General features: G+C 43.8%; 1 protein-coding gene across 1 annotated transcript; it reads left to right on the forward strand.

Annotated features, from left to right (window-relative positions):
- Window positions 1-27,946, forward strand: fancd2 (FA complementation group D2). The gene is made up of 44 exons (XM_039011373.1): window positions 1-80; window positions 1,108-1,177; window positions 1,321-1,458; window positions 1,555-1,622; window positions 2,292-2,398; window positions 2,544-2,604; window positions 2,761-2,813; window positions 2,931-3,009; window positions 3,133-3,257; window positions 3,380-3,467; window positions 3,936-4,040; window positions 4,240-4,340; window positions 4,495-4,606; window positions 4,692-4,727; window positions 4,850-4,996; window positions 8,571-8,705; window positions 8,857-8,988; window positions 9,260-9,367; window positions 9,583-9,692; window positions 9,863-9,917; window positions 10,071-10,190; window positions 10,387-10,460; window positions 10,693-10,842; window positions 11,013-11,113; window positions 11,644-11,759; window positions 11,924-12,032; window positions 12,189-12,290; window positions 12,399-12,493; window positions 12,609-12,767; window positions 13,072-13,188; window positions 13,268-13,396; window positions 13,478-13,596; window positions 21,205-21,315; window positions 21,457-21,587; window positions 21,763-21,862; window positions 22,398-22,520; window positions 22,628-22,721; window positions 22,890-22,961; window positions 23,613-23,651; window positions 23,758-23,832; window positions 24,668-24,742; window positions 24,947-25,093; window positions 26,003-26,092; window positions 27,122-27,946. The coding sequence occupies exons 2-44, from the start codon at window positions 1,111-1,113 to the stop codon at window positions 27,200-27,202; spliced, it is 4,356 nt and encodes a 1,451-aa protein (XP_038867301.1). The 5' UTR covers window positions 1-80; window positions 1,108-1,110; the 3' UTR covers window positions 27,203-27,946.
- The last annotated feature ends 22 nt before the right edge of the window (window positions 27,947-27,968 follow it).

A 27,968-nucleotide genomic window follows, 5' to 3' on the forward strand; every position in this document is an offset into this window, starting at 1 on the left:
TCTAGAAGGTCCCTCAATGCAAAACACGCGCGGGAATCTGTCCTGTACTTTGACAACAGTTTCGTTCACCAGTTCGTACAGTAAGTTTCATTCTTTGCTATTCTTCCTAGCTAAGTGAGAAAAATAAAGTACTTGATGTAGGCCACGCTTCCGTGACAATCCACTCGAACAATATTGCAAGTTAGACAGTTAACGTAAGTAGCAGTAGTCACCTAGCCAATTTCTCAACCTAACAATGGTAGCAGAGTGGTTAGCTACTTATTTTTATTGAACCTTTTTAACTAGCCAAGTCAGTTAAGAACACATTCTAATTTACAATGAAGGTCTAAACCGGACGACTCTTGGCAAATTGTGCGTTGTGACACAGCCTGGAATCGAACCAGGGTGTTTAGTGACTTCTCTTAGCACTGAGATGCAGTGCCTCAGACCGTAGCGCCACTCGGGAGGCCTTCGAGGGCAACTTTGCGCCAGTAACATTGCAGGCTGTAAAATGGCCTGCTAACCATGAATTTCAGCGTCATATCATCATCAAGTGGCCTTTAGCCTGTGTCAGAACAGGTCAATTTAGCAAGCTAGTATCAAACAAACCATTGCCCTTTGACGTGAACCCGCCTTGTCTCATGCAGTAACATCAACGATTAAAAAAAAATAACTAAACCAAGATAGACCTCAACCTTTCGTTTCCAATGGGAACAAATGAGTCATAGTGGGCATAACAAGCAAGGAGGTGGGCAGAGCCAACAACGAGCTAGCAAGATCCTATTGGCTCGTTCTAGCATACATCTGCATATTTCCATTAGGCAACACCTCCAATGTGAAGTGCGAGTGTGCATTAACTAAATTCACATTTTCTCTCATAAACAACGCGATTTTTAAAACCTTTTTGTAAAGGGTAAAGTCTAAAAAACTTAGTCCACTCTGTTCATAACAAATTCTAGTTTTGGGAACAGAAAACGGTATTGAAACATTCGTTACTTCTTCCACAGCAAGTGGGCTTCCTCTCACTACCATATTTGGTAGTGAGGGGAAACCCCAAGCGGATGCTTCACATTTATGCATCGGGTGAAATATCTTTCTCATTGTTCTATCTGTGGTAACATTTTACAGAGGATGATGCGAAAGAAGAGACGCTCCTCTGTGGACAAAAGCGAAAGTGCTGCACCTCCAGATGTGTCAAGTAAGGCTCCCAAACAAACCAAACCACCAGACTGTGTTTGTTTTCGACTTTGCCTGTCTCATGTCATGAGTACAATGCACAAACTAGCTCGCTACATGTACTGTCTGTCAGTTCATTAGGGCTCTATCCCCTCCTTCATTCAGAGTCCAAGAAGAGTAGGACCACTGGCCATCAGTCCAAGACCACAGCTCAGGAGGACACCAGTATTGACTCAGTCTTTGGCCAATTTCTGCACGAGGCTGGTGTTATCTTGAGACAGGGCAGTACATCCAATGAGATTGGTAAGCAAGACACACACCAACATCATCAACAAATTGACTGACTATTGTTTTAAACTGGCAATTGTTGGATAATGCATAATTTTATTGCTTTGTAAGCTGTGGACCAAGTGGTTTTCCAAAAGAGACTGCAGCAACGTCTGAAAAAGAGTCCCAGATACCCCGGTGTGAGTATAATGTTTCAAATACTGTCTTTGGTATTGCACATTCTGTAAAGCGTGTTGCCTAATAAATCAGGCTGTGATACCACCATGGTTACACAGTGAGATTAATGCCATACATTTGTTTGGAACATGTCCCTTCATGAGCTCGACGAGCCAGAATGTTGAATAACATTTCATTTCATTCATTTCATACTCTATTGGTTGTCTGTGTGGTTGGTCCTTATTCGGGTAGAAAGTGGAGAAGAAATGTCCACAAGAAACTATTACTAACCCAACTTTTCAAAACGCTGTTACTGTTGTTGAGATTTCGATCACCTGGTACGTGCTCAAAACCATGTAAACACCTGCAAGACTTCGGTTAGTTTGCATGCATCGTGTGCTTGTACTTCCGTTTTGTGCGTGTGCCTTAGGTGATGAGCAAACAAACTGTGATAACCACAAACTGAGACCCGCGTTTTGAAGTTGGTTTAATAATAGTATTTTGATAGAATTTTCACTGGGAGAAGGACGAAATCAGAGGACAAGAGGTAGTATGTTCAAATTAAGTTTATTCACAAATCTGACTTGTTTGGAATTTTTGAATCTTAATTTAGAGACGAGAGTGGACAGTCCACACTAAAAATTGTAAAGGCTATAAAGCGTGCCTGATTTTCTAACCTTGATGGCCAACAGATTGTGCAGGAGTTCATCACAGGACTGGAGTCTCACATTGAGGATCCTGAGAGGTTCAGGAACTGCCTCCTACCCTGTGTACCACGCCTGGCCGATGGGGACTTAAGGTGATACCATGGTACCTGGCTCTCTGTGGGGGCCATCAAATTCTAATAAACCTTTGCTTAGTGTCAGTGTAAAATTTTCTAATTGGTACATGGAAACATAAATGTCGTTATGATTGTGTCACTTTGTGTCCTGTCTGTGGTCCAGCTCTGGCAGCTCATTCCAGGAGAGTCTGCTGCGCATGCTGCTGGGGATCGAGATGCTGCAGGTATGACAGCCTCTCTCTATGCAAAAACACACTGGCCTGAGTAGTGTCTGAACTGTGATGTCTTTCCTTGTCATTGGCCACTAGGTGTGAACTTTGAATGTATCCACAATTTCGAATGGAACCTAAAACCCACATGTTCTTTTCTTTTTGTTCTAGGTTTTGGTAATCAACACTTTGTTTGAGAAGCTTCCCGAGTTCATGTTTGATGGGTAAGTGCTTTTTTTAAAAACATTTTGTTTGTTGCCTTACACATACAAGTTGGCTATATAGATTTTCTTGTACTCTAACCAAATGACCCTTTACATTTGCCTTTCTATTCCCTGTAGTGCCGGAGAGGATGGTCTCAATATCCCTCGTGTTATTGTCAACCAGCTCAAGTGGTTAGACAAAATCATAGACAGCAAGGTACTCATATTACTATGACAGCAGATCTAACCCATAGTCTACACTTATTCCACCTGTATATTCCCACTAAGTAGCAGAACTTGACTGACTTCCTTCTGACCTAATTGTACCCTGTCGCTATAGGAGTTAGCAGGTAAGCTGATGCAGCTGGTTTCCGTGGCGTCGGTTGAGATACAGTGTGACATCATCACCAGTCTGCCAGAGATCCTGGAGGACTCCCAGCACAGTGACATTGCCAGGGAGCTAAAGTGGGTGGAGCCCTGTTAGAGGCAGTCTTGTGTAGTAATATGTGATGTCATGATAGGATAGTCCCAGTGATGTGAACATCTGCTGTATCTACCCCCTATTCTTTCTCTCCTTTCCTCTTTAGCTCCTTACTCCAGGAAAACACTCAGCTGACTGTGCCAATCCTGGATGCCTTCTCAAGCTTGAATCTGAGCACCACTCTGTTGGCTGAGGTAGCCCCACACACACAAAAACACACTCATGTTTCTGGCTAAAGCTCTCATTGGGGAGTCAGTAAGAGTAGAATTACACTGTGTTGGATCTGTTCAATGATTCATGATGTGTTCACAGCTCAGGGCTTATTTATGCAAAGGTCTATTTCGCTCATTACACTGACATCATTTGTCCGTGTAACAATTATGCTATTGACTGATGTCCCTATGTACTTACAGTTATCCTGAGGAAATTTCATCAAGTGGCTTGTTGACTAATAGCTGCCTTATGAGTATCTATGGCCCTTACTTAGATGAGACAGTGATTTTCTATTTACACATATATTTGTTTTGCATCGACAAAGTGCTCTTTTACCACAAAGTTGTACCAAAAATCAATACATTAAAACAATACATACAATATTGCACACCCCATAATGTACATTTCGTCCTAAAACGTCTGCGGTCTCTGTGTGTCCTGTGTGTAAGGTGCGTGTGTCTGTCATGGCCACCCTGTCTACTGTCCAGTTGGAGGACCTGCCTGTGGTGGTGAAGTTCATCCTACACTCCATCTCTTCCTCAGACGCCCTAGAGGTCAGAGGTCACACACAGTGGTGTCCTTGCATATAGTCTTGCACTTCCCTTTCTAATAACAAGAACAAATGAAAAGTGCCTCACAAAGTTTCTATATTACCACCACACAAAATGTTTCCCCATTACAGACTACAATCTGCAGTGATGATGATGTGTATTGGTCTCACTGAGTGGTGCCGGGTTCTCTGTGGGGTATCAGGTGGTGTGTGACCTGCGTAAGAAGCTGGAGTTGGAGCTGTGTGTTCTCCCTCCGGTGCTGCAGGCTTCTCAGAGCCGCATGAAGAACAAGGGGACAACCGAGTGAGACATTTTTCTCCAACACCAATACCCTCCTAATCTCCGCAGAGCACCATTGCATACTGTTATGAATCCACATAGCACTACCTTTAGTGGGATTTTACATTTACAGCTATTCTAAATGGCAAGGCTGTTTCTGGTCACATTTTTCCATCAGGTCCCCCAACACCTCAGCATCCAGCATTAGCCAGGACAGTGTTGCCTTGGTGTTGGATGGCATTAAGTCTGCAGTGCGCTTCCAGAAGACCACCTCTGAGGCCTGGCTTAAGGTAGGGAGAATAGGAAACTCTACAGGTGTTATATCAACAGCCAGTTACTATTTCACCATGTGACACTCCCTGTGTTGTTCTGCAGGCCATAGAGAATGTAGACACAGCAGAGGATCACAAGGTAAGTCGGACACATCTTTCTCGGATTCTCCTCTCTATTCCTACAATTTCATACAGGCTGGTACTTGGCAGATGACTCGTTGATCCTGTGTGCACGTGTGTATTTTTGTGTCTGTCGGTCAGGTCATTGACCTGCTGGTGCTGTTCATCCTGCACACCACCAATGCCAACCACAGCCGGCGTGGGGCTGAGAGGGTGCTGAAGGTCAAAGTGAGAGCAGGACAAATCCAGGAGGCTCTGCTACAGAAAACCTTCAGGGGCTATGCACAGGTGGGAAAGTCCTGTAACAGTAGTCCTGTCTGTTTCTAAGTGAAGCTTGTCCTTAGCCCCATTCTGTCCCTATTGTCGCTGCTAAATAGAACTCTGTCCGAGGGCAGAACGGTGCTAACTTTGAACATCAACTGACAAGCTAGTGGCTGCAGGTTCGTGTGTGATAACGTTGGCTTGTTCTAAATGAAATCCTTGGAATACAAAACAAAAATTGGGCCTAATAGATATATATCTAGATATAGATATATATCTATTAGTCCCAATTTTTGCTTTGTATTCTCTATCTATCTACAGTTGAAGTCGGAAGTTTACATGCACCTTAGCCAAATACATTTAAACTCAGTTTTTCACAATTCCTGACATTTAATCCAAGTAAAAATTCCCTGTCTTAGGTCAGTTAGGATCACCACTTTATTTTAATAATGTGAAATGTCTGAATAATAATAGAGAATTATTTATTTCAGCTTTTATTTCCTTCATCACATTCCCAGTGGGTCAGAAGTTTACATACACTCAATTAGTATTTGGTAGCATTGCCTTTAAATTGTTGAACTTGGGTCAAACATTTCGGGGAGCCTTCCACAAGCTTCCCACAATAAGTTGGGTGAATTTTGGCCCATTCCTCCTGGCAGAGCTGGTGGAACTGAGTCACGTTTGCAAGATGAACTTCAAACAAACATTAGGAAATGTCGCTGGCTACATTCTGTCTATGATACACAGAAATATGATGGCCATGCATTGTTTTTTGCACAAATATCTTGCTTTTTCATTATGAGCTAATTTACTTGTGGCTGCTAGCAAAATAGCTTTGCACTTCTATGTCTGTTAACGTTGATATTGTACTATAGTTGCACACCCCTTATCTCTATTGATGGAAACCACTGGCCTATCTTTGACTTCACCATCTATTGTTATCGCCAAAGTTTTGGCATCTTTCATAAATTGCGGCCGCGAATCTGCCAAAGAAATAGAAAGAATAAGATGAAGTTCCGTTAATATGGATAACTTTTGAAAGATGGCTGGTATGCGGCTGTGGTACAGCAAAGCCAAGTTAGCCCGTGCTCATGGTTCTCAAAGGGAAAATGTACTTATATGCTAGAATGACTTTGCTCATGGTCATGCACCCTGCAAATTGCATCGAACTATAAGTTCCTTGAATTTTATTTTGCGGATGCTTTTTCATTATCTGGATAGACACTTGTGGTTTCTAGCTAACGTTACACCAATCAAAGCAGTGGAGCGTGTAGTTGGGGGGAGCTGGTTTGCAAAATGCTATCATGTGATGCAATTATACCATTTATAAAATGGTCAGAGATACAGTGTATTCAGGAAGTATCCAGACCCCATTACTTTTTCCACATTTTGTTATGTTTCAGCCTTTTTCAAAAATTTGATTAAATACATTTTTTCCTCACCAATTTACACACAATACCCCATAATGACAAAGTGAAAACAGGTTTTTAGAAATGTTTGCACATTTATTAAAAATAAACATATCTCATTTACATAAGTATTCAGACCCTTTGGTTTGAGACTAGGAATTGAGCTCAGGTGCATTCGGTTTCCATTGATCATCCTTGAGATGTTTCTACAACTTGATTGGAGTACACCTGTGGTAAATTCAATTGATTGGACATGATTTGGAAAGGCACACATCTGTCTATATAAAGGTCCCACTGTTGACAGTACATGTCAGAGCAAAAACCAAGCCATGAGGTCGAAGGAATTGTCCGTTGAGCGCCGAGACAGGATTGTGTTGAGGCACAGATCTGGGGAAGGGTACCAAAAAATGTCTGCAGCGTTGAAGGTCCCTAAGAACACAGTGGCTTCCATCATTCTTAAATGAAAGAAGTTTGGAACCACCAAGACTCTTCCTAGAGCCGGCCGCCCAGCCAAACTGAGCAATCAGGGAAGGGCCTTGGTCAGGGAGGTGACCAAGAACCTAATGGTCACTCTGACAGACCACTCTGCAGCACTCTGGTGGAGTGCTGCAGGGATGGTTGTCAATCAGGCCATTATGGTAGAGTGGTCAGACGAAGCCACTCCTCAGTAAAAGGGACATGACAGCCCTCTTGGAGTTTGCCAAAAGGCACCTAAAGACTCTCAGACCATGAGAAACAAGATTCTCTGGTTTGAGGAAACCAAAATTGAACTCTTTGTCCTGAATGACAAGCGTTATGTCTGGAGGAAACCTGGCACCATCCCTACGGTGAAGCATGGTGGTGGCAGCATCATGCTGTGGGGATGTTTTTCAGAGGTAGGGACTGGGAGACTAGTCAGGATCGAAGGAAAGATGAACGGAGAAACGTACAGAGAGATACTTGATGGAAACCTGCTCCAGAGCGCTCAGACTGAGACGAAGGTTCACCTTCCAACAGGACAACAACCCTAAGCAAACAGCCAAGACAACAAGTGGCTTTGGGACAAGTCTCCGAATGTCCTTGAGTGGCCCAGCCAGAGCCCGGACTTGAACATCTCTGGAAAGGCCTGAAAATAGCTGTGTAGTGACGCTCCCCATCCAACATGACAGAGCTTGAGAGGATCTGCAGAGAAGAATGGGAGATACTCCTCAAATACAGGTGTGCCAAGCTTGTAGCGTCATACCCAGCTATAATCTCTGCCAAAGGTTCTTCAACAAAGTGCTGAGTAAAGGGTCGGAATGCTTATGTAAATGTGATATTTCAGTCATATATTTATACATTTGAAAACATTTCTAAAAACCTGGTTTTGATTTGTCATTGTGGATAATTGTGTGTAGATTGAGGGGAAATTGTTTTTTAAATTTAATGTAAACATTTTTGGAAAAAGTCGAGGGGGTCTGAATACTTTCCGAAGGCACTGTATAATATATATATATATATATATTTTTTTTTACAGACTAGCTAAAAAAAAGTGTTAATTGACTAATTATCCAATGGATTATGATAATTGTCCTATTTTTATTTGCTCCATGGCTCAGGTGGACACAAGGCTATTTGGCTCATCTCAGTCACAAAGAGGAATAACATTGCAGTTGTTTCTGATGTATAAACAATGCCATGCTGGTGGATGGTAACATTCAAATAAAACCCAGGCCTGAAACAAAATAAGGCTGAAAATAAATAATTTATGTCATCAAGGAAAAGACGCCGCATTTGCACAAAGTGGGCATTTCGGATTTGTCTCTTCAAGCCCAAATATATCATACTTTGTCTAAAACAATGATTTATTGACTTAAATCGTTGTGTAACATCATGGGTAAGCTTTTTCAGCTCGAAAAAGTGGATTTCTACTGATGTGGGCATTTTTAAAGTTCTAATATTTTAGAGAACAATCATTTAATAATTGTATGTGATTCATAATGACATAGGGCAAAGAAAACAACTAAGTTTAGACATTCATTTAGTAGCGCCCTCTTGAAGTGACCCATATTTACTACATTCTAGAGCAGTGAGTGAACGTCCTATGGTATATAGCTGAGGGATGGAACTGGGGCTGAGGAAAGGGAAGCCGATTTGAGAAAATAAATAGTATAAGGTAAAGATGAGCTGTGTGACTGAGGTGTTAATGTGGTGCTGATGCTGTGTGTGTTTAGGTGATGAGAGGTTACTTTCCCTCCATCTTGGCCCTGGCCCAGAGTCTGCTGCGTTCCCCTGACCCTTGTGTGGTGCCCATCGGTGGACACATGTACAGACTCTCATTCACTGCCTTTGACTCCTACTGCCAGCAGGTCTGTGCGTGTGTGTACAAATGATGTCTTTATGCATGTGTGCTGGCTAAAATATGCTTCACGCTCATTTCCATTGTCAAGCGTTTTCAGTTCTTGTTCACTGTGTGAGTCTGTTCAGTAGTATCTTATGGTTATTTCTGTTTTCTATTAGGAGGTGGTGGGCTCCCTGGTGACCCACGTTTGCAGTGGCGTGGGTGGCGAGGTGGACGTGGCTCTGGAGCTGCTGTGTGGCCTGGTGACAGAGAAACCCTCTGAGATGGCCCTCTACGCCATCTTTGTCAAGGTGAGGATTCAACTGTCCCCAAGAAATGTTTCCAACTGATCACAAGCCATCTATCTATTCTGTATTTGACTGAGAGTTGTCCTCACAGGGTCGTTGTTACTAACCTCTCCCTGGTGTGTGTGTGTGTGTGTGTGTGTGTGTGTGTGTGTGTGTGTGTGTGTGTGTGTGTGTGTGTGTGTGTGTGTGTGTGTGTGTGTGTGTGTGTGTGTGTGTGTGTGTGTGTGTGTGTGTGTGTGTGTGTGTGTGTGTGTGTGTGTGTGTGTGTCTGAAGGGTATCCTGGACTACATGGACAACCTGACTCCCCAGCAGATCCGCAGGCTCTTCCACCTGCTCAGTGGCCTGGCCTTCGGACAGCAGCAGCAGGGCACACACATCCAGGTGAGGGTCACTGTGGGTCAATCAAGGATATATAGGCCTATTTAATTTCTATGGGAGCAGCACTGAAGACAGTACTGTGAAACAACCACACCACAGAGATGGTAGGTAATGTGGTGCCATGTTTTTATCTGTACATTATTCTCTGTATCGCTTGTATCTTTCTCCCTGTGTCATTCCTTATGCCACATATCTGCTTCCTCTGTCTCTGTTCTCAGGATGACATGCACATAGTGGTCCGTAAGCAGCTCTCCAGCACCGTGCCCAAGTACAAGCGCATTGGCATCATCGGTGCTGTCATGGTGGTGGGCAGCATGGGGGCCTGCAGGTAGGAACTGCTGCCCTCTCACATCCACTCTGCACTTACCAGACTTAATCCTGTTAGCTCCTGGTGGAAAAAAGAGCCCCAACGATGCCTCTCATTTTTCCACTCAGTGGGGAGACTTATTGTGCCTCAGTATCCATTTTGTAAATTCTGAGTCTTCTCTCTCTCTCTAGGCCCAAAGTGGAGGATTCTCAAGGTGGCACATTGCCCAAGGAGACATACAGACAGGTGAGTGGTATAGGCAGGACCACTGTCTATGTAGTCTGAATGAAGGGCTGATGCACTCTAAGAGTTTTCCTTTCCTGGTGCTGGGAGAATGCCTGTAAGTGGATGGTGTGTGCTACTCTATATGCATAAGTGTGTGCTGACCTATCTGTGTAGGTGACGGCCCTGCTGGAGCTGGTACGGTCGTGCAGTGAAAGCTCTCCTGAAGCTGCTGCTCTCTACTATGATGAACTAGCCAACCTGGTCCTCACCTGCACTCTGGACCCTCTGGTGCAGGTCTGTCTGCCTCTCACATAAACCCTCAAGACACACTTTAATAGCTCTTTTATGGTCCTCTTTCAATGATACTTCACCTTTTTTATAAACCAAATGGACCCTTTTTATTGTAGATGTTATGACAACCCTGGGGGACTGCCAAATTTAAAAGGGTAGCTATTAACCCTGCCGCTGTGCATCTGGTGTGTTCACGCAGGCCTGGATAGGGAAGAGTGTGCTGGAGGACTTCCAGGAAGACTTTGTGGTGGATCTGGGACCAGATATAACTGGGTGAGTGGTGCACTACTGCCCAGGGACTGAGTGGAGGTAATATAGGTCAACTATATACGGCTGGCAGCAAGTCATTACAGAACTGTACTTATGATGTCTTGACGTTTCAAGAATCGCATCAATGTGTGTTTTGTAAATAGTGTGTTATGTAGGCAGTTTCCCTGACCATGTAACCGGGTCCAAGTTCCAGTAATAACCTACCTTCTGCTCTTCCTCCCCTTGTATGTCCTAGGTCCTTCCCCTTCCCCGCCTGTATGATGTACAACCTGGATGATGAAGAGAGTCAGGGAGGCATTGCCATCAACCTGCTGCAACTACTGTCTGATGACCTCCAGCACAAGGGGGAGCTGTGGAGCCAGACTGGGAACAACAAGACCCAGAGGTCAGACACTACATTGGCTACAATTTTGATTATCTAATGCAAAACAATGCCAAATGTCCATACAGAGTTGAATCATGATGTGATATGGATAAAGCAATAGTGTGTTATTAAATGTTTTGAAGTGGAGCATCTTAACAGTGTATTTCTCTCTGTTATGTGTGGTTCTGTAGGCGAGTGTCTCCTCTGTGCCTGTCTCCGTTCTTCCGGCTGCTCAGGCTGTGTGAGGAGCAGCAGCACCAGGGTGACCTGGAGGAGATAGATGCTCTACTGGGTGAGGAGGAATCCTGGGTTTTGTCTGATGGAGCAGGGACACACATGAACTGGTTCTCACTGGGCCAAAAAAGTCTACTGAACTATGTCCAAGTACTCAAAAAGAAAGGAGGACCAAGGCACTCTTCATATAATTAATTAAAATGCCTTTATTCGTATGGCATGTTCAATGGAAATGCACATAAAACTTTATTTCCATTGAACATGCCATACAAATAAAGGCATTATATGAAGAGTGCCTTGGTCCTCCTTTCTTTTTGATAACCAATTTACCCCTTTTACCAAAGAGCACCTTCTGTTTACCAAAATCTACTATTGTGTGCCTTGGCAGTGCTTCTCATACTCCTCTTTTTTTTCTGTATGTACAAGTACTTTTTGAACGTGAGAACACTTCAGGCACTGTAGATCATGTATGGCTACATGGCAGCAGACCCATGGTGTTTCAACACGGCCTGCTGGGAGTGTATGAGATCTGCTCTGGTTCTTGTGGTTCTAATGGGAGTCTGTGTGTGTGTGGGTGTCTGTTTGCAGGCTGCCCTCTGATCCTGACTGACATGGATGTGGTGGAGAAGTCAGAGAGCCTGTCCAAGCCTGAGAGAGAGTTCCTCTGTGGCCTGCTCTTCCACACCATCAACTGGTTTAGAGAGGTTACTACAGCTCTGTCTTAGACAAGAGAATTCTGGTCTATAGCGAGACACCTATATTTACTGTGGAGTCCATATGATTTCTTTGTATTGTATATGCCAATTTGAGTTTATTTTTGCACACAGACCTTTAGAGAGAGTGTGTGTGTGTGTGTGTGTGTGTACAGGTTGTGAATGCATTCTGCAGTCAGAAAGACCCTGAGATGAAGATGAAGGTGGTGACTCGTCTTCAGAACATCACCTACCTCCAGACTCTATTGGAGAGGACTTTGGCAGGTACTATACTGCACACGCATTTTATCAACACTTTTCTGATCAAAATGTTTCAATCTTACATGCTTTAGAAAATGTGAAAATTCCATGGACTGTTAATTTGACAATCCCTACTTTTTTGTATCCATTAATTTGACCATTCCTGCTTTTGTGTTTCAGCAACCCCTGGCTATGCCCCTCCTCTAGCCAACTTTGATGGGGAGAGTACAGAGGGAGCTCCATTGTCTAGCTCCTCTGCTGCTCCAAAGAAGGGAAAGAAAGGTAAGCAAATCTAAAAGGGACAATACCTTACTCTGTATACTGACCAGGGAAAATATCATTTTTTAAATTTATTTTTATTCAACACTTATTGTGGTGGTTGTCTTGCAGAGGGTACTGGTAAGAAGAGGAAAGCCCCTGCTAAGAACTCATCAGCAGACAGCTCTCAGCTGGAGGAGGGCACAGAGGCAGAGGAGACCCAGCAGGTGAACACACACAGACCTCTGACCTCTCACCTTCGTCACATTATGTGACTCTTACAGAACTCTCTTTACCAGGGAATTAAATGATATTTTTTTGGTGTTCCTTCTACCCCTGCAGGACCATGCAGAGAAGGAGAAGGTTCAGGAGGCCACCAGGCCTGTGGTCAGTCTGGTTTCCTACCGGCCCTTCTTCAGAGAGCTGGACATGGAGGTGCTCAGTGTGCTGCAGTGTGGCCTGCTCTCCCGCTCTCTGCTGGACAGTGAGCTTCACAGCAAGGTAGGACACCACCCAGCCCAGACCCTGGACACATCACACACACCGTACACCATCAGGGTTGGGCTCTAATTCCATTTGAACACCATGCCAATTTAATGAGTTGAATGGAAATTAAATTACTGAATTTAACAATGATAATAAAGGTGTTAGGCAATTTTCTCTGACTTGACTCCGTTAACAACAAATTGGCCCCAACCGTGTACCCTATATGTGTCTCATACACATTCAAATAAAGCCAGAGACACTAGTTAGAATCCCTCCAATGTTTCCGTGTGCTGTAAAGAGATGCTGTGGTCCTGTGCAGGTGCGTGAGGAGGTGCAGCTGGGCCCAGCAGAGTTAGTCTTCCTGCTGGAGGATATGTGGCGCAAACTGGAGTTCAGTCTGACTGCTGCCCCTGCCAAGAGAGTCCCATTCTTCAAGGTAGGACACACACACTGTGAGTTGTGTGAGTCATAACATAAGCTTCTCTTTCATTTTCCACATTGTCTTCTGGCTGCAGGGAAAAACAGACAAGAGCGTGGGTTTCTCCCACCTGCAGCAGAAGAGCCCTAAAGACATCGCCGCCTGCTGTGTCCAGCTGCTGCCCACCCTCTGCACCCACCTGGAGAACTGCCACAATCACTTCCAGGTATACATTTATTTTGCCCGGCACACATTTAGCTCATTGTTTGTAGTGTTCCTCTTTGTGACACTTTCCTGCTGTGTGCAGACTCTTCTGTCTGAGAACCAGGGGGTGGTGGATGCCTCGGGCCTGGATGTGAGAGCGCATCAACTGCTGTCCTCAGCCTACCAGCTCCTCCTACAGGTTCTACACACCACCTTCAGTTGGTCAGTCACACCTCGACACAACACCACCTGCACACTCCTGCCTTTCAGGACAGTATCATCACAGCGCCTCACCTTCAACAAAATTACAATTACTCAGGGTTTGGCATCTGTGGTCCCGGAGAGGTTGGTGTTGTTTTGTTCCAGCCCGGTTCTAACATACAGTGCATTCGGAAAGACCTATTCACTTTTTACACATTTTGTTACGTTACAGAATTATTCTAACATTGTTTAAAAAGTTTTTTCCCCCTCATCAATCTACACACAATACCCCATAATGACAAAGCAAAAACAGTTTTTTAGATTTTTTTTTACAAATTCATTAAGAAAAAACTGAGCACATTTACGTAAGTATTTGGACCCTTTACTCAGTACTTGTTGAAGCCCTGGGTATGACGCTACAAGCTTGGCACATCTGTATTTGGGGAGTTTCTCCCATTCTTCTCTGCAGATCCTCTCAAGCTCTGTCAGGTTGGATGGAGAGCGTTGCTGCACAGCTATTTTCAGGGCTCTCCAGAGATGTTTGATTGGGTTCAAGTCCGGGCTCTGGCTGGGCCACTCAAGGACATTCAGAGACTTGTCCCGAAGCCACTCCTGCGTTGTCTTTGCTGTGTGCTTAGGGTCGTTGTCCTGTTGGAAGTTGAACCTTCACCCCAGTCTGAGGTCCTGAGGGCTCTGGAGCAGGTTTTCATCAAGGATCTCTGTACTGTTCTCCGTTCATCTTTCCCTTGATCCTGACTAGTCTCCTAACATCCCTACAGCATGATGCTGCCACCACCATGCTTCACCATAGGGATGGTGCCAGGTTTCCTCCAGACATAACGCTTGTCATTCAGGACAAAGAGTTCAATCTTGGTTTCATCAGACCAGAGAATCTTGTTTCTCATGGTCAGAGTCCTTTAGGTGCCTTTTGGCAAACCAAGCGGGCTGTCATGTCCCTTTTACTGAGGAGTGGCTTCCATCTGGCCACTACCATAAAGGCATGATTGGTGGAGTGCTGCAGAGATAGATGGTTGTCCTTCTGGAAGGTTCTCCCATCTCCACAGAGGAACTCTGGAGCTCTGTCAGTGACCATCGGGTTCTTGGTCACCTGACTAAGGCCCTTCTCCCCCGATTGCTCAGTTTGGCCGGGCGGCCGGCTCTAGGAAGAGTCTTGGTGGTTCCAAACTTCTTCCATTTACGAATGATGGAGGCCACTGTGTTCTTGTGGACCTTCAATGCTGCAGACATTTTTTGGTACCCTTCCCCAGATCTGTGCCTTGACACAATTCTGTCTCGGAGTTCTATAGACAATTCCTTCGACCTCATGGCTTTGTTTTTGCTCTGACATGCACTGTCAACTGTGGGACCTTCATATAGACAGATGTGTGCCATCCAAATCATGTCCAATCAATTGAATTTACCACAGGTGGACTCCAATCAAGTTGTAGAAACATCTCAAGGATGATCAATGGAAACAGGATGTACCTGAGCTCAATTTCGAGTATCATAGCAAAGGCTCTGAATATTTATGTACCGTTGAAGTCGGAAGTTTACATACACCTTAGCCAAATACGTTTAAACTCAGTTTTCACAATTCCTGACATTTAATCCTAGCAAAAAGTCCCTGTCTTAGGTCAGTTAGGATCACCACTTTATTTTAAGAATGTGAAATGTCAGAATAATAGTAGAGAGAATTATTTATTTCAGCTTTTCTTTCATTACATTCCCAGTGGGTCAGAAGTTTACATACACTCCATTAGTATTTGGTAGCTTTACCTTTAACCTTTCTAGCCCAGGGGTTCCGCTAGCGGAACACCCACAACATTCCGCTGAAAAGGCAGCGTGCGAAATATATATATATTTTTTTGAAATATGTAACTTTCACACATTAACAAGTCCAATACAGCAAATGAAAGATAAACATCTTGTTAATCTACCCATCGTGTCCGATTTTTAAAATGTTTTACAGCGAAAACACAACATATATTTATGTTAGATCACCACCAAATCCAAAAAACACACAGCCATTTGTCCCAGCCAAAGACAGGAGTCACAAAAGCAGAAATAGAGATAAAATTAATCACTAACCTTTGATAATCTTCATCAGATGACACTCATAGGACATCATGTTACACAATACATTTATGTTTTGTTCGATAATGTGCATATTTATATCCACAAATCTCGGTTTACATTGGCGCCATGTTCAGAAATGCCTCCAAAATATCCGGAGTAATTACAGAGAGCCACGTCAAGTAACAGAAATACTCATCATAAACTTTGATGAAAGATACATGTTTTACATATAATTAAAGATACACTTGTTCTTAATGCAACCGCTGTGTCAGATTTTTTTTAAACTTTAGGAAAAAGCATACCATGCAATAATCTGAGACGGTGCTCAGAAATACACAACATTTCTCCGCCATGTTGGAGTCAACAGAAATACGAAATTACATCATAAATATTCCCATACCTTTGATGATCTTTCATCAGAATGCAGTGCCAGGAATCCTAGTTCCACAATAAATCGTTGTTTTGTTCGATAATGTCCATTACTAGTGTCGTGTCTTTGGCTATGCCGGATTAAGTGTTATGACATGCTATTCTATAAAGTACTTTCTCCGTAATTAATATTACCTGATTGAGCTAATCATGTAAATGTAATTAACTAGAGAGGGGCACCAGGAAATAATATTTATAGAGCTGTTATCTTCCGAATAAACTCTTAAAGACCTAGTAATATTTTACATCAATAGCAGTCAATATTAATCGTCACCTTATTTCAGTCTCATCTGAAAGTTGTACATTCTTGGTTATCTTCACGAACCCTGGCTAACAAGTTGAATCAGCAATACAAAATTGGGTTTAATTATTTATTTACTAAATACCTAACTAATCACACAGAATTACACATACACATAATTAATCATAACTTGATTACAAATTATGTCATAAAGGAAAACGTCCCTAGCGGGCGGAACAGATATGACAGCTTGTTACACAAAAGAAAAGGGGCTGGGTTTGAGTGAAAGAGCGGGAAGACTGAGGAACAAAGGGTGAAGCTGTGCTATCTGTTATTACAATATCTTATGCATTCTAAATTACCGCCCATTTGGAAAAGGAAAATGCAATAAATATTTACTCTGAGCTGCGCTTCTGTAGGTTGGTGGTAGATGGAAGGCCGGGTTGCCCAACCGAGTCCTTTGTCCTTTGAAGAATGTCTCTGCTGGTAAATTGGATACGTTGTAGTAACGTCGTTGTGTAGTAGACGGGATATTCGATCTGTTCTTTCCTAATTTACGTTTGCAGCTGCTGTTGCTAACTCAACGTCTAGGAGGTATCAAAGTTCAAAGTTCATACCATTCGCAACCAAAGCTCACGCTGATGTTGGCTTTGTTCTGTAGTTATTATCTGAACCATTCTGACATCAGACCGTCGTCCTCACATCCTCAGAACAGGAAGTAAAATTTTCGGCAATGGCTTATATAGTGGAGGGAGAAGGGTGTGTCTGAAAACTTTATAACCCATGTCTCTTCACAGGGGCGGGCCACTGGTTGAGCAGAGCCCTAAACTTATGAAAACCCAAATCTCTCATTTGGAAGCTAAAATTACATTTCATCTCTTCACAAATAATTTCATATTCAAACATTTGAATTGACAACAATTCCATGTGAATCCGATACCTCTGTGTGGACTTTCCACAGTAGAGTTTATGTCATTCTATCATTGATGAGAATGTGCCAGATGACAACCGAACTGACATAATATACCTTAAGTACCACCGCATATGTTCACTTGGTCGGATTACCAGAATATAGTTAATTTCCCCCCAACTTCTGATGTTCTCATAATCTCTATGTTAACCAAAGGGGTTTTCTAATGTCACATCAGTAGAGTAGGGAGAGGAAAAGGGGGGAAGAGGTATTTATGACTGTCATAAACCTACCCCCAGGCCAACGTCATGACACTAGTGTCCAATTAGCTACTTGTGCTAGCACGTTTAGTTCACATGTCCAAACGCTGGCGCCGGTCCAGGCGAACTCGGACGAAAACTTCAAAAAGTTATATTCCAGGTCGAATAAACTGGTCAAATTAAGTAGAGAATCGATCTTCAGGATGTTGTTATCATATACACTGCTCAAAAAAATAAAGGGAACACTTAAACAACACAATGTAACTCCAAGTCAATCACACTTCTGTGAAATCAAACTGTCCACTTAGGAAGCAACACTGATTGACAATACATTTCACATGCTGTTGTGCAAATGGAATAGACAACAGGTGGAAATTATAGGCAATTAGCAAGACACCCCCAATAAAGGAGTGGTTCTGCAGGTGGTGACCACAGACCACTTCTCAGTTCCTATGCTTCCTGGCTGATGTTTTGGTCACTTTTGAATGCTGGCGGTGCTTTCACTCTAGTGGTAGCATGAGACGGAGTCTACAACCCACACAAGTGGCTCAGGTAGTGCAGCTCATCCAGGATGGCACATCAATGCGAGCTGTGGCAAGAAGGTTTGCTGTGTCTGTCAGCGTAGTGTCCAGAGCATGGAGGCGCTACCAGGAGACAGGCCAGTACATCAGGAGATGTGGAGGAGGCCGTAGGAGGGCAACAACCCAGCAGCAGGACCGCTACCTCCGCCTTTGTGCAAGGAGGATTAGGAGGAGCACTGCCAGAGCCCTGCAAAATGACCTCCAGCAGGCCACAAATGTGCATGTGTCTGCTCAAACGGTCAGAAACAGACTCCATGAGGGTGGTATGAGGGCCCGACGTCCACAGGTGGGGGTTGTGCTTACAGCCCAACACCGTGCAGGACGTTTGGCATTTGCCAGAGAACACCAAGATTGGCAAATTTGCCACTGGCGCCCTGTGCTCTTCACAGATGAAAGCAGGTTCACACGCACATGTGACAGACGTGACAGAGTGTGGAGACACCGTGGAGAACGTTCTGCTGCCTGCAACATCCTCCAGCATGACCGGTTTGGCGGTGGGTCAGTCATGGTGTGGGGTAGCATTTCGTTGGGGGGCCGCACAGTCCTCCATGTGCTCACCAGAGGTAGCCTGACTGCCATTAGGGACCGAGATGAGATCCTCAGACCCCTTGTGAGACCATATGCTGGTGCGGTTGGCCCTGGGTTCTTTCTAATGCAAGACAATGCTAGACCTCATGTGGCTGGAGTGTGTCAGCAGTTCCTGCAAGAGGAAGGCATTGATGCTATGGACTGGCCCGCCCGTTCCCCAGACCTGAATCCAATTGAGCACATCTGGGACAACATGTCTCGCTCCATCCACCAACGCCACGTTGCACCACAGACTGTCCAGGAGTTGGCGGATGCTTTAGTCCAGGTCTGGGAGGAGATCCCTCAGGAGACCATCCGCCACCTCATCAGGAGCATGCCCAGGCGTTGTAGGGAGGTCATACAGGCACGTGGAGGCCACACACACTACTGAGCCTCATTTTGACTTGTTTTAAGGACATTACATCAAAGTTGGATCAGCCTGTAGTGTGGTTTTCCACTTTAATTTTGAGTGTGACTCCAAATCCAGACCTCCATGGGTTGATAAATTTGATTTCCATTGATCATTTTTGTGTGATTTTGTCGTCAGCACATTCAACTATGTAAAGAAAAAAGTATTTAATAAGAATGTTTCATTCATTCAGATCTAGGATGTGTTATTTTAGTGTTCCCTTTATTTTTTTGAGCAGTGTATAATCAATAACGTTCCAACCGGAGCATTCGTTTTTGTCTACAGAGTAACGGAACGCATGGCCATATCATGACTAGTGCGCGTGACCAGGAACTAGCATTCTGCCAGATCACTGACTCAAATAGCTGCAATCCGGCCCCACATCACACTAGAGGCTTCATTCCACGTTCTACTGACTGTTGACATCTAGTGGAAGGCGTAGGAAGTGCGAACAGATCCATATCTTACTGGGATGTGAATAGACAATGAGTTTAACATCAACCAGCCCCAGAATTTCCACTTCCTGTTTGGAAGTTTGCCTGCCATATGAGTTCTGTTATACTCACAGACATAATTCAAACAGTTTTAGAAACTTGCGTGTTTTCTATCCAATAGTAATAATAATATGCATATATTAGCATCTGGGACAGAGTAGGAGGCAGTTCACTATGGGCACGCGATTCATCCAAAGTGAAAATGTTGCCCCTTATCCCTAAAAAGTTAAATTGTTTAACTTGGGTCAAATGTTTCTGGTAGCCCTCCACCAGCTTCCCACTAAGTTGGGTGAATTTTGTCCCATTCCTCCTGGCAAAGCTGGTGTAACTGAGTCAGGTTTGTAAGGCCTCCTTGCTCGCACACACTTTTTCAGTTCTGCCCACAAATGTTCGATAGGATTGAGGTCAGGGCTTTGTGATGGCCACTCCAATAGCTTGACTTTGTTGTCCTTAAGCCATTTTGCCACAACTTTGGAAGTATGCTTGGGGTAATTGTCCATTTGGAAGACCCATTTGCGACCACGCTTTAACTTCCTGACTGATGTCTTGATGTTGCCTCAATATATCCACATAATTGTCCTGCCTCATGATGCCATCAATTTTGTGAAGTGCACCAGTCCCTCCTGTAGCAAAGCACCCCCACAACATGATGCTGCCACCCCCGTCCTTCACGGTTGGGATGGTGTTCTTCGGCTTGCAAGCCTCCCCCTTTTTCCTCCAAACATAACGATTGTCATTATGGCCAAAAAGTTATATTTTTGTTTCATCAGACCAGAGGACATTTCTCCAAAAAGTACGATATTTGTCCCCATGTGCAGTTGCAAACCGTAGTCTGGCTTCTTTATGGCGGTTTTGGAGCAATGGCTTCTTCCTAGCTGAGCGGCCTTTCAGGTTATGTCAAAATGGGACTCGTTTTACTGTGGATATAGATACTTTTATACCTTTTTCCTCCTGCATCTTCACAAGGTCCTTTGCTGTTGTTCTGGGATTGATTTGCACTTTTCGCACCAAAGTACGTTGATCTTTAGGAGACAGAACGTGTCTCCTTCCTGAGCGGTATGACGGCTGCGTGGTCCCATGGTGTTTATACTTGCGTACTATTGTTTGTACAGATGAACGTGGTGCCTTCAGGCGTTTGGAAATTGCTCCCAAGGATGAACCAGACTTGTGGAGGTCTACACTTTATTTTCTGAGGTCTTGGCTGATTTCTTTTGATTTTCCCATGCAAAGAGCAAAGAGGCACTGAGCAAAGAGGCACTGAGTTTGAAGGAAGGCCATGAAATACATCCACAGGTACACCTCCAATTGACTCAAATGATGTCAATTAGCCTATCAGAAGCTTCTAAAGCCCTGACATCATTTTCTGTAATTTTATTGTGTGTAGATTGATGAGGATAAAAAAAAAAATAAAGTAATCCATTTTAGAATAAGGCTGTAAAGTAACAAAATGTGGATAAAGTGTAGGGGTCTGAATACTTTCTGAGTGTACTGTACCTGATTCAACATTTGGGAATCAGGTGTGTTAGTGGGCTGCAACAACGCCTGCACACACTGTCTCTCCAGGCCAGGTTTTTCCATCTCTATGGATCTGGTCGCTGTAGCCTATGGTCCTGTCAGTTGTATCAGTAGTTCTTGTGAATCACACTAGTCTCTGTTTGTCAGGTCTGGTTTCTCCCAGCCAGAGCACCGTGGCCTGCTGAAGAGGACTCTGGGAGTGTTGGCTGACCGCCTGAAAGAGGGAGGGCCTGAACTGACTATGGACCAGCTCATCAAGTGAGTGGAGAAACATTCCCTGTCAGATCAGTCAGTGTCACACTGTGTGTGTGTGTGTGTGTGTGTGTGTGTGTGTGTGTGTGTGTGTGTGTGTGTGTGCACAGTATGGTAAAACTGTTCTCCCCTATCTCTGGTCTTCAGACACAGCTTTGAGTACCTGCTGAACTTCCACAGCACGGTTCCTAGCCTCAGCATAGCTCTGTGTCTCTCCCAGCTGCTCAGCACTGTGGCTGAGAGAGGAGGGCACCAGGCTACATACAGGGAACAGACTGGTGAGACACACACACACACTCTCCATCTATTTCTATAGGATTGATGCAACAGTAAAATTGACATTATCAGGATCAATTCTATGACAATCCAGTGAATTCTGAAAATGTATTGATATTCTGAAAAGTGGCATTTTCAATGAGGATCAGTTCAGCATAGAACGGTCTCTCCCTCTAGCAACCCTAGCCCGGCGGTTCCTGTGCCAGGAGTGGGTGACTACCAGCGGAGACAGAGAGAAAGGACCCAAATACAACGAGACTCTCCAAACTCTCCTCAGGTGTGTCTCACAAGAATTCACTGATCATGTAGAGCAGATTAATAAATTAAAGGGATACTTTGGGATTTGGCAATGAGGACATTTATCTGCTTCCCCAGAGTCATATGAACTAGTGGATACAATTTTTATGTCTGCGTGCAATTGAGTGGAAGTTGCTAACTAGCGCTTGCGCAATTGCTAACTGACTTCGTGATTGCGCTAGTTAACATTGGCTTACAAAACTACCTCTAACTTCCTTAGTACTGGACACAGAGACATAAAGCTGGTACCACAAGTTTGTCTCACTCTGGGGAAGTAGATACATCCCTTTAAGTATCCCTTTAAGGTGGCCATGGCATGTCAGTATACTGCAAACATTGGAAAGTGTAATTTACTCTGTAGGGGAGTCCCAACAGTCTTGTAAGCTGATTTATTGCAGCTCTTCTACTGCTATTGTGATTGCCATGCTCCCAATGGCTGTAAGGTGAAAGATAATATTCATGGTGTTCATGATGTTTTAGTTCCCTCCTCTCCTCTACACTCCCCTTCTCTGTAGTATTTACCTGGAGCACACTGATGATGTTCTGAAGGCGGTGGAGGAGATAGCTGGAGAGGGCATCCCTGAGCTCCTCAACTCAGCCAAAGATACCAGCTCTAGAACTTGGCCCACTCTCAACAGGTAGATGATGGTGCATATATGTGTACTACTACCACTATCTCTACATACGAGTGCCCTGTCTGCCTTTGTTCCCCTCTTTTTTTTCTCTCTTGTCCCTCTCTCTCTAGGCTGACGTTTCTGGTGTTCTATAAGGGGATGATGGGAGTGCTGGAGAAGGCTGTGAGGAAGATTCCCCCTGGCAGAAACAGCGACAGCACTGAGGTACACAGTTATACAACAGGACGCACATTCACAGACAAAAACAGAGGAACTGCCAGTGGAGCAAGGTGGTGCTAGTATCCATGATACACTTGTGTGTGACTGCATACATTCAGCAAGCATTTGTGTGTGATTTATAAAGTGACATTATTAATCCGTTGCTGTGTCCAGGTGACGAGTGAGAAGCTGCTGACATGGAACCTGGCTGTCAGAGACTTCCACATCCTGGTCAACCTGGTTAAGGTACTGACTATGTCTACACTGGGAGGTAGTCATGAATGGGTTAAGCCTTATTCAAACACATGTGTCTAATATGTGTTATGATTGTTCAATTCACTTTGGAAGATGCATGGCTGGAAACAGCGTTTAGATGACTATGCCCACACTAAACGACAATAGGGCCGGGACGATACCAGTATTGTAATATTCTTTTCCATGACAAAAATGAAAACACGAAGCAGACCAAACTCTTTGGTCCTGCTGTATGTAAAATTTTGTGTGCTACATCTTGGACAATAAATAAATGTGACTCTGGATGACAACATAATGTTTGTTTCCAACATTAGGGCTGTTTTCCTAAATCTGCTCCGTGTTTTGTTTCCTTGCCAAGATACTAACGAGTATTGCGGGACTGATATTGTCCTGGCCCTAAATGACAAACATGTCAACATGTTTTCCCCTGTTCCCCTGTTTCCCTCTCTCCAACACACACTCTGGATGGAGGGAGATTAAGACATCTGTCATGCTCTGCTGGCTCCATGCCCAGTGTGTACATGTGCAAGGGAGTGTGTGTACGTGTGTGCAGGGCTGTGTGCATGTGAATTGGCTGGCTGGGTTTGGGTGTTATATGTAATGTGTGTATTCTAATGTGTCTCCTTCATCTTTCCTCGTCAGGTGTTTGACAACAGACCAGTGCTCAATGTGTGCCTGAAGGTGAGTCTCAGTACCTTGGCATTTTCTCTGCCTGCCACATTGTCAGACACATTCCATAACTAATGATATTATATTAATTGTCTTTTTATGTTGTTATTGTTGCTAGTATGGCCGTCTTTTCCTGGAGTCTTTCCTGAAGCTGGGGATGCCATTGTTGGATTTCAGTTTTAAAAAGCACAAGGTATAAGCCAAAAGACTGAGGGAAAAATACTAGAGAGAATGGTTTATTTCAAATTCAATAAGGAAACATTACATGGTGTCAATAGCAGCTCATGTTGAATTATTTGACTCAATTTATAATAGTCATAAATACTAGAGCCCTGCACGGGCATGAATTTGAATCCCGAGCCCTACCCATGCACGTGTCGTTCAGGTCCTACCCTACCCAGGCCTGATTGCTTTTGCCAAATTAAAGGCCCTGCCCTAAATCAGAAATAACTTCCTCCATTAGTAAATCCATTGGCTGTTCCTTTCTCTCTCACTCGCTCCATACGCGCTGTTCACTCTGCACGGGCTCAGCTCATGGCGGCTCTGAATCTGAGTAACCATAGCAGCGGCTCCATTTGGGATTCTCTGCTCAATGAAGAGACATGAGATAGCTGTTAGCTACTTTTCATCACTCTCAACTCAAGGAACATTATTTTCTGTGAAATAATCTCTCCTGTATTATTTTTGACAAGGTTGAAGCACTTATGACACCATGTTATAATCTTAGTCAGATATGATTGTACTACGCAGCAGAGCACGAGTAAATGGCTCAGCTTCAAAATGTTTGATCAATTTAGTGATGCCCTGCCCGTACCCTAGTTATTGATGAAGAAAACAGGCCCTAACCCCAACGTATAATGTCGGGGCTCGTCGGGCTCGGGTCGGGTAGCAGAGCTCTAATAAATACATAATACAACAGAAATCCATCAACACAATAAAACTACAACTTTAAAAAAGTCAGTCCTGCTGTTGTTCAGTGGTTCAGTGTAATTTGGTGTGACTGTTTGTGTGTGTCCGCTCTGTCTCAGGAGGATGTCCAGAGCCTGCTGAAGACCTTCCAGCTCAGCACCAGGCAGCTCCACCACATGTGTGGACACTCCAAGGTACAACCCAGCCTCCCACACTGCTCCTGTCCTCGCCACAGAAACCTGTGTGATTGATGCTAGCCAACATATGAAGACAAAATTGCATCCCTTTTGAGATTCCATATATATAAGTGAAGTCTTGATTATGAGAATGTGTGTGACATGAAAAGGCATGTTTTGTCATACTATTTGTGTGTGGCGACCTGTGGTGTTGTTTCCCAGATCCGCCAGGACACCACCTTGACCAACCACGTGCCAGCCCTGAAGAAGAGCCTGGAGCAGTTTGTGTACAGAGTGAAGGCCATGCTCACCCTCAACCACTGTCAGGAGGCCTTCTGGCTGGGTAACCTCAAGAACAGAGACCTCAAGGTACTGGATGGGCCACTGGCTGCCGCACTGAGAGGGGTCTCATCGTGTGTGTGTGTGTCAAGGGTGAAATTGTGGTGTAGATATTGGGGGGGACAAATTGTAGACGGGGGTCCTCTGTAATGTTTTTTTTACACTTTAAAGCAGTGAAAGGATAAGTCATTAATGAAGCTATTTCAAGGGAAATATTAAGACACAAAAGATGAGTGAGTTTTATTATAGTTGCCTACCTTATGTCTAAAGGTAGTTGCCTACCTTATGTTTAAATATAGTAATTGAGTATGAACATACCATGGACAAAGACTCCCGAGTTTGGTTCCAGACTGTATTCTGTCAGCATCCACTCTGTCATTCTGAAAGTTTTCCTTCTAATGACAGAAGCGTAGACGACTTGGTACTGTTTTGGTGCGTTCGTTTTAGCCTGCTAGCGGTCCAGGGTCAGTGCCAGTTGCGTTTTCATCTCGTTAAACTTGATCAAGCAGCCCCAAAATTATTCCAGCCAATGGGGAAAACCAGAACGAATGCACAATCTTTTCTTCTTCAATCTGAGCTAGATGGACAGTGCTCTGACCCAATGAGAATAGGTGTTCCCAAGGGTGGCCAATCATATTTCAGGGGGGGCTTGTAGCCACCCCTCACCCTCTGACTGAAATTAGTGGGGAAGGGGCGCGAATAGACTGTGGCTGTCTATAGGCTGAGTGGAGTAGAGGCAGCACCTACATTTTGGCATGGGGCAGAGAGAAAATGTGCAATTTTATGCTATTCTATACATTTTGTCATGAGGTTAATAGAATTTTGCAGTTTCAAAAGCTAATTTCCTGCAATTACACATATTTTGCCATGGGGAAGAGAGAAAAATGTACTGTTTTATAGCTCATCTCATGCTATTCTTCACATTTTGCCGTGTTGCAGGGTGAAGAGATTCTCTCTCAGCGCTCACAGGGGAGTGATGAAGAGGAGGAGGCAGGCTCCCCGCTTCCTCAGGAGCAGTCAGAGGATGAGGTACTGGCCATAATTGACTTTTAAAGCTACTGTATTGAGTTAAATTATTTTAGCAATTACATTTATCTTTGCTACTATTTTGATTGAAACACAATGTTCTAAATTCCCATAAAAAAAGAGACGGAAGCTGTTTTTTAACCATTAATTTTCTGCAAGCTTTCTGTCTATTGCAATCCCAAGAACGGGTAGATTTGTAGAGGATCCTCAAATCAAATTTTATTTGTCACATGCGCCAAATACAACAGGTGTAGACCTTACCGTGAAATGCTTGCTTACAAACCCTTAACCAACAATGCAGTTCAAGAAATGGAGTTAAGGAAATATTTACTAAATAAACTAAAGTAAAAAGTAACACAATACAATAACGAGGCTATATACAGGGGGTACAGGTACCGAGTCAATGTGCAGGGGTACAGGTTAGGCAAGCTAATTTGTACATGTAGGTAGGAGTAAAGTGACAATGCATCCTTATGTAACATTGAGGTTTACAGGCAGCTGATAGGGAAATGGGCAGCTGTGTGTGGAACACTGGGATGTTAAGATAAGTTGTACTGTTTCTGTTCCAGGCTAATTATTACTGGCAAGATCTAGGAAACAACAGTAGGCACGTTCAGGAGCACTGAGCCCTGCTGTTAGACAGTAGCCCTCTAGTCTACACTAATTGGGAGATTTGCTGTACAGCAGTGTTTCCCAAGTCCAGTCCTCGAGTACCCCCAACACAAAAAAAAATATATATTATATATTTTTATTTTTTTAGCCCCAGACAAACTCAACTCATTGATTTGTAGACCAGTTGAATCAGGTGTGCTAGTGCAAGGCTACAACAATAAAGTGTGCTGTTGGGGGTAGGACTGGATTTGGGAAACACTGCTGTACAGTAACCCTTTAAAACACTGCTCTGTTTGTTTATCACACAGAGGTACTTCCCTAGCTTAATCTGCTTGCAAAGGGAGATGTTTTCCAGCCCAATGCCCTGCTGTGGCAGAATCACCAGAGATTTAGAATTTTTACTGTTTCTTTCATGCCCAGGAAAGCGACTCCGATGGGAAGAAGAAAGGCAACCGGAAGGCAGAGGGGGACGATGATGAAATCACAGATGATGATGATTAGGACAACATGGAGGAATACTGTCATCTCTGTGACCTCCTGAACTTTTGGTGTCAACAGACCTTGCATAACCCATATCCCTTTGCCCCCTCAGATAGGAATAGGTCAGGGAGGACAAAGAAGGGATTCCTAGTGCCTTGCTGCCATTGAGAAAATAGACAATTAGGGGATTACTGGGGAAGGAGGGGTCACTATGTTAGTGAATGTTATAAATGCTACAAACAGCATTAGGGAGTGCTGAACTGATTCAGACACTAAGGTTTGAGACTGAGATAATGTATGTTATAAAATTCTGATGTTGCAGAAAGCTGTTGAGTGAAGTTTGATTTACCTTTTAAGATACACTGAGTGTAAAAAAACATTATGGACAACTTCCTAATATTAAATTACATATATGTTTGAATTGTCAAACTGATCTTCATTGGGAAGGCAGATAAAGCGTTTTAATCAAAAGCAATCACTTTTGGATGGGAAAACACAGAATCCTACTCATTACTCCGCGTGCTTAATATACATTACTTTTGTTTTTTGCTTTTCCATGCCGGAAGGCAGCCGGTTCCAAAATAAATCCGATAAATTTTTCACCCTGTACTAGCTAAGCCTACCTGTGTGCCCAGGCCAGCTTAATCGAATCCCCTCAATGTTTGTAAACATGAGAGTGCCTTAGTACGTCTACTTTTTTTCTGTCAAAAATGCTAACATTTTGTTTATGAACTGGGTCCCTAGATGATGGATCAACTGATACAGTGTGATTTACTGTATCATTCAA

Source organism: Salvelinus namaycush, chromosome 2 (assembly GCF_016432855.1).
Source record: "Salvelinus namaycush isolate Seneca chromosome 2, SaNama_1.0, whole genome shotgun sequence".
NCBI lineage: Eukaryota > Metazoa > Chordata > Actinopteri > Salmoniformes > Salmonidae > Salvelinus > Salvelinus namaycush.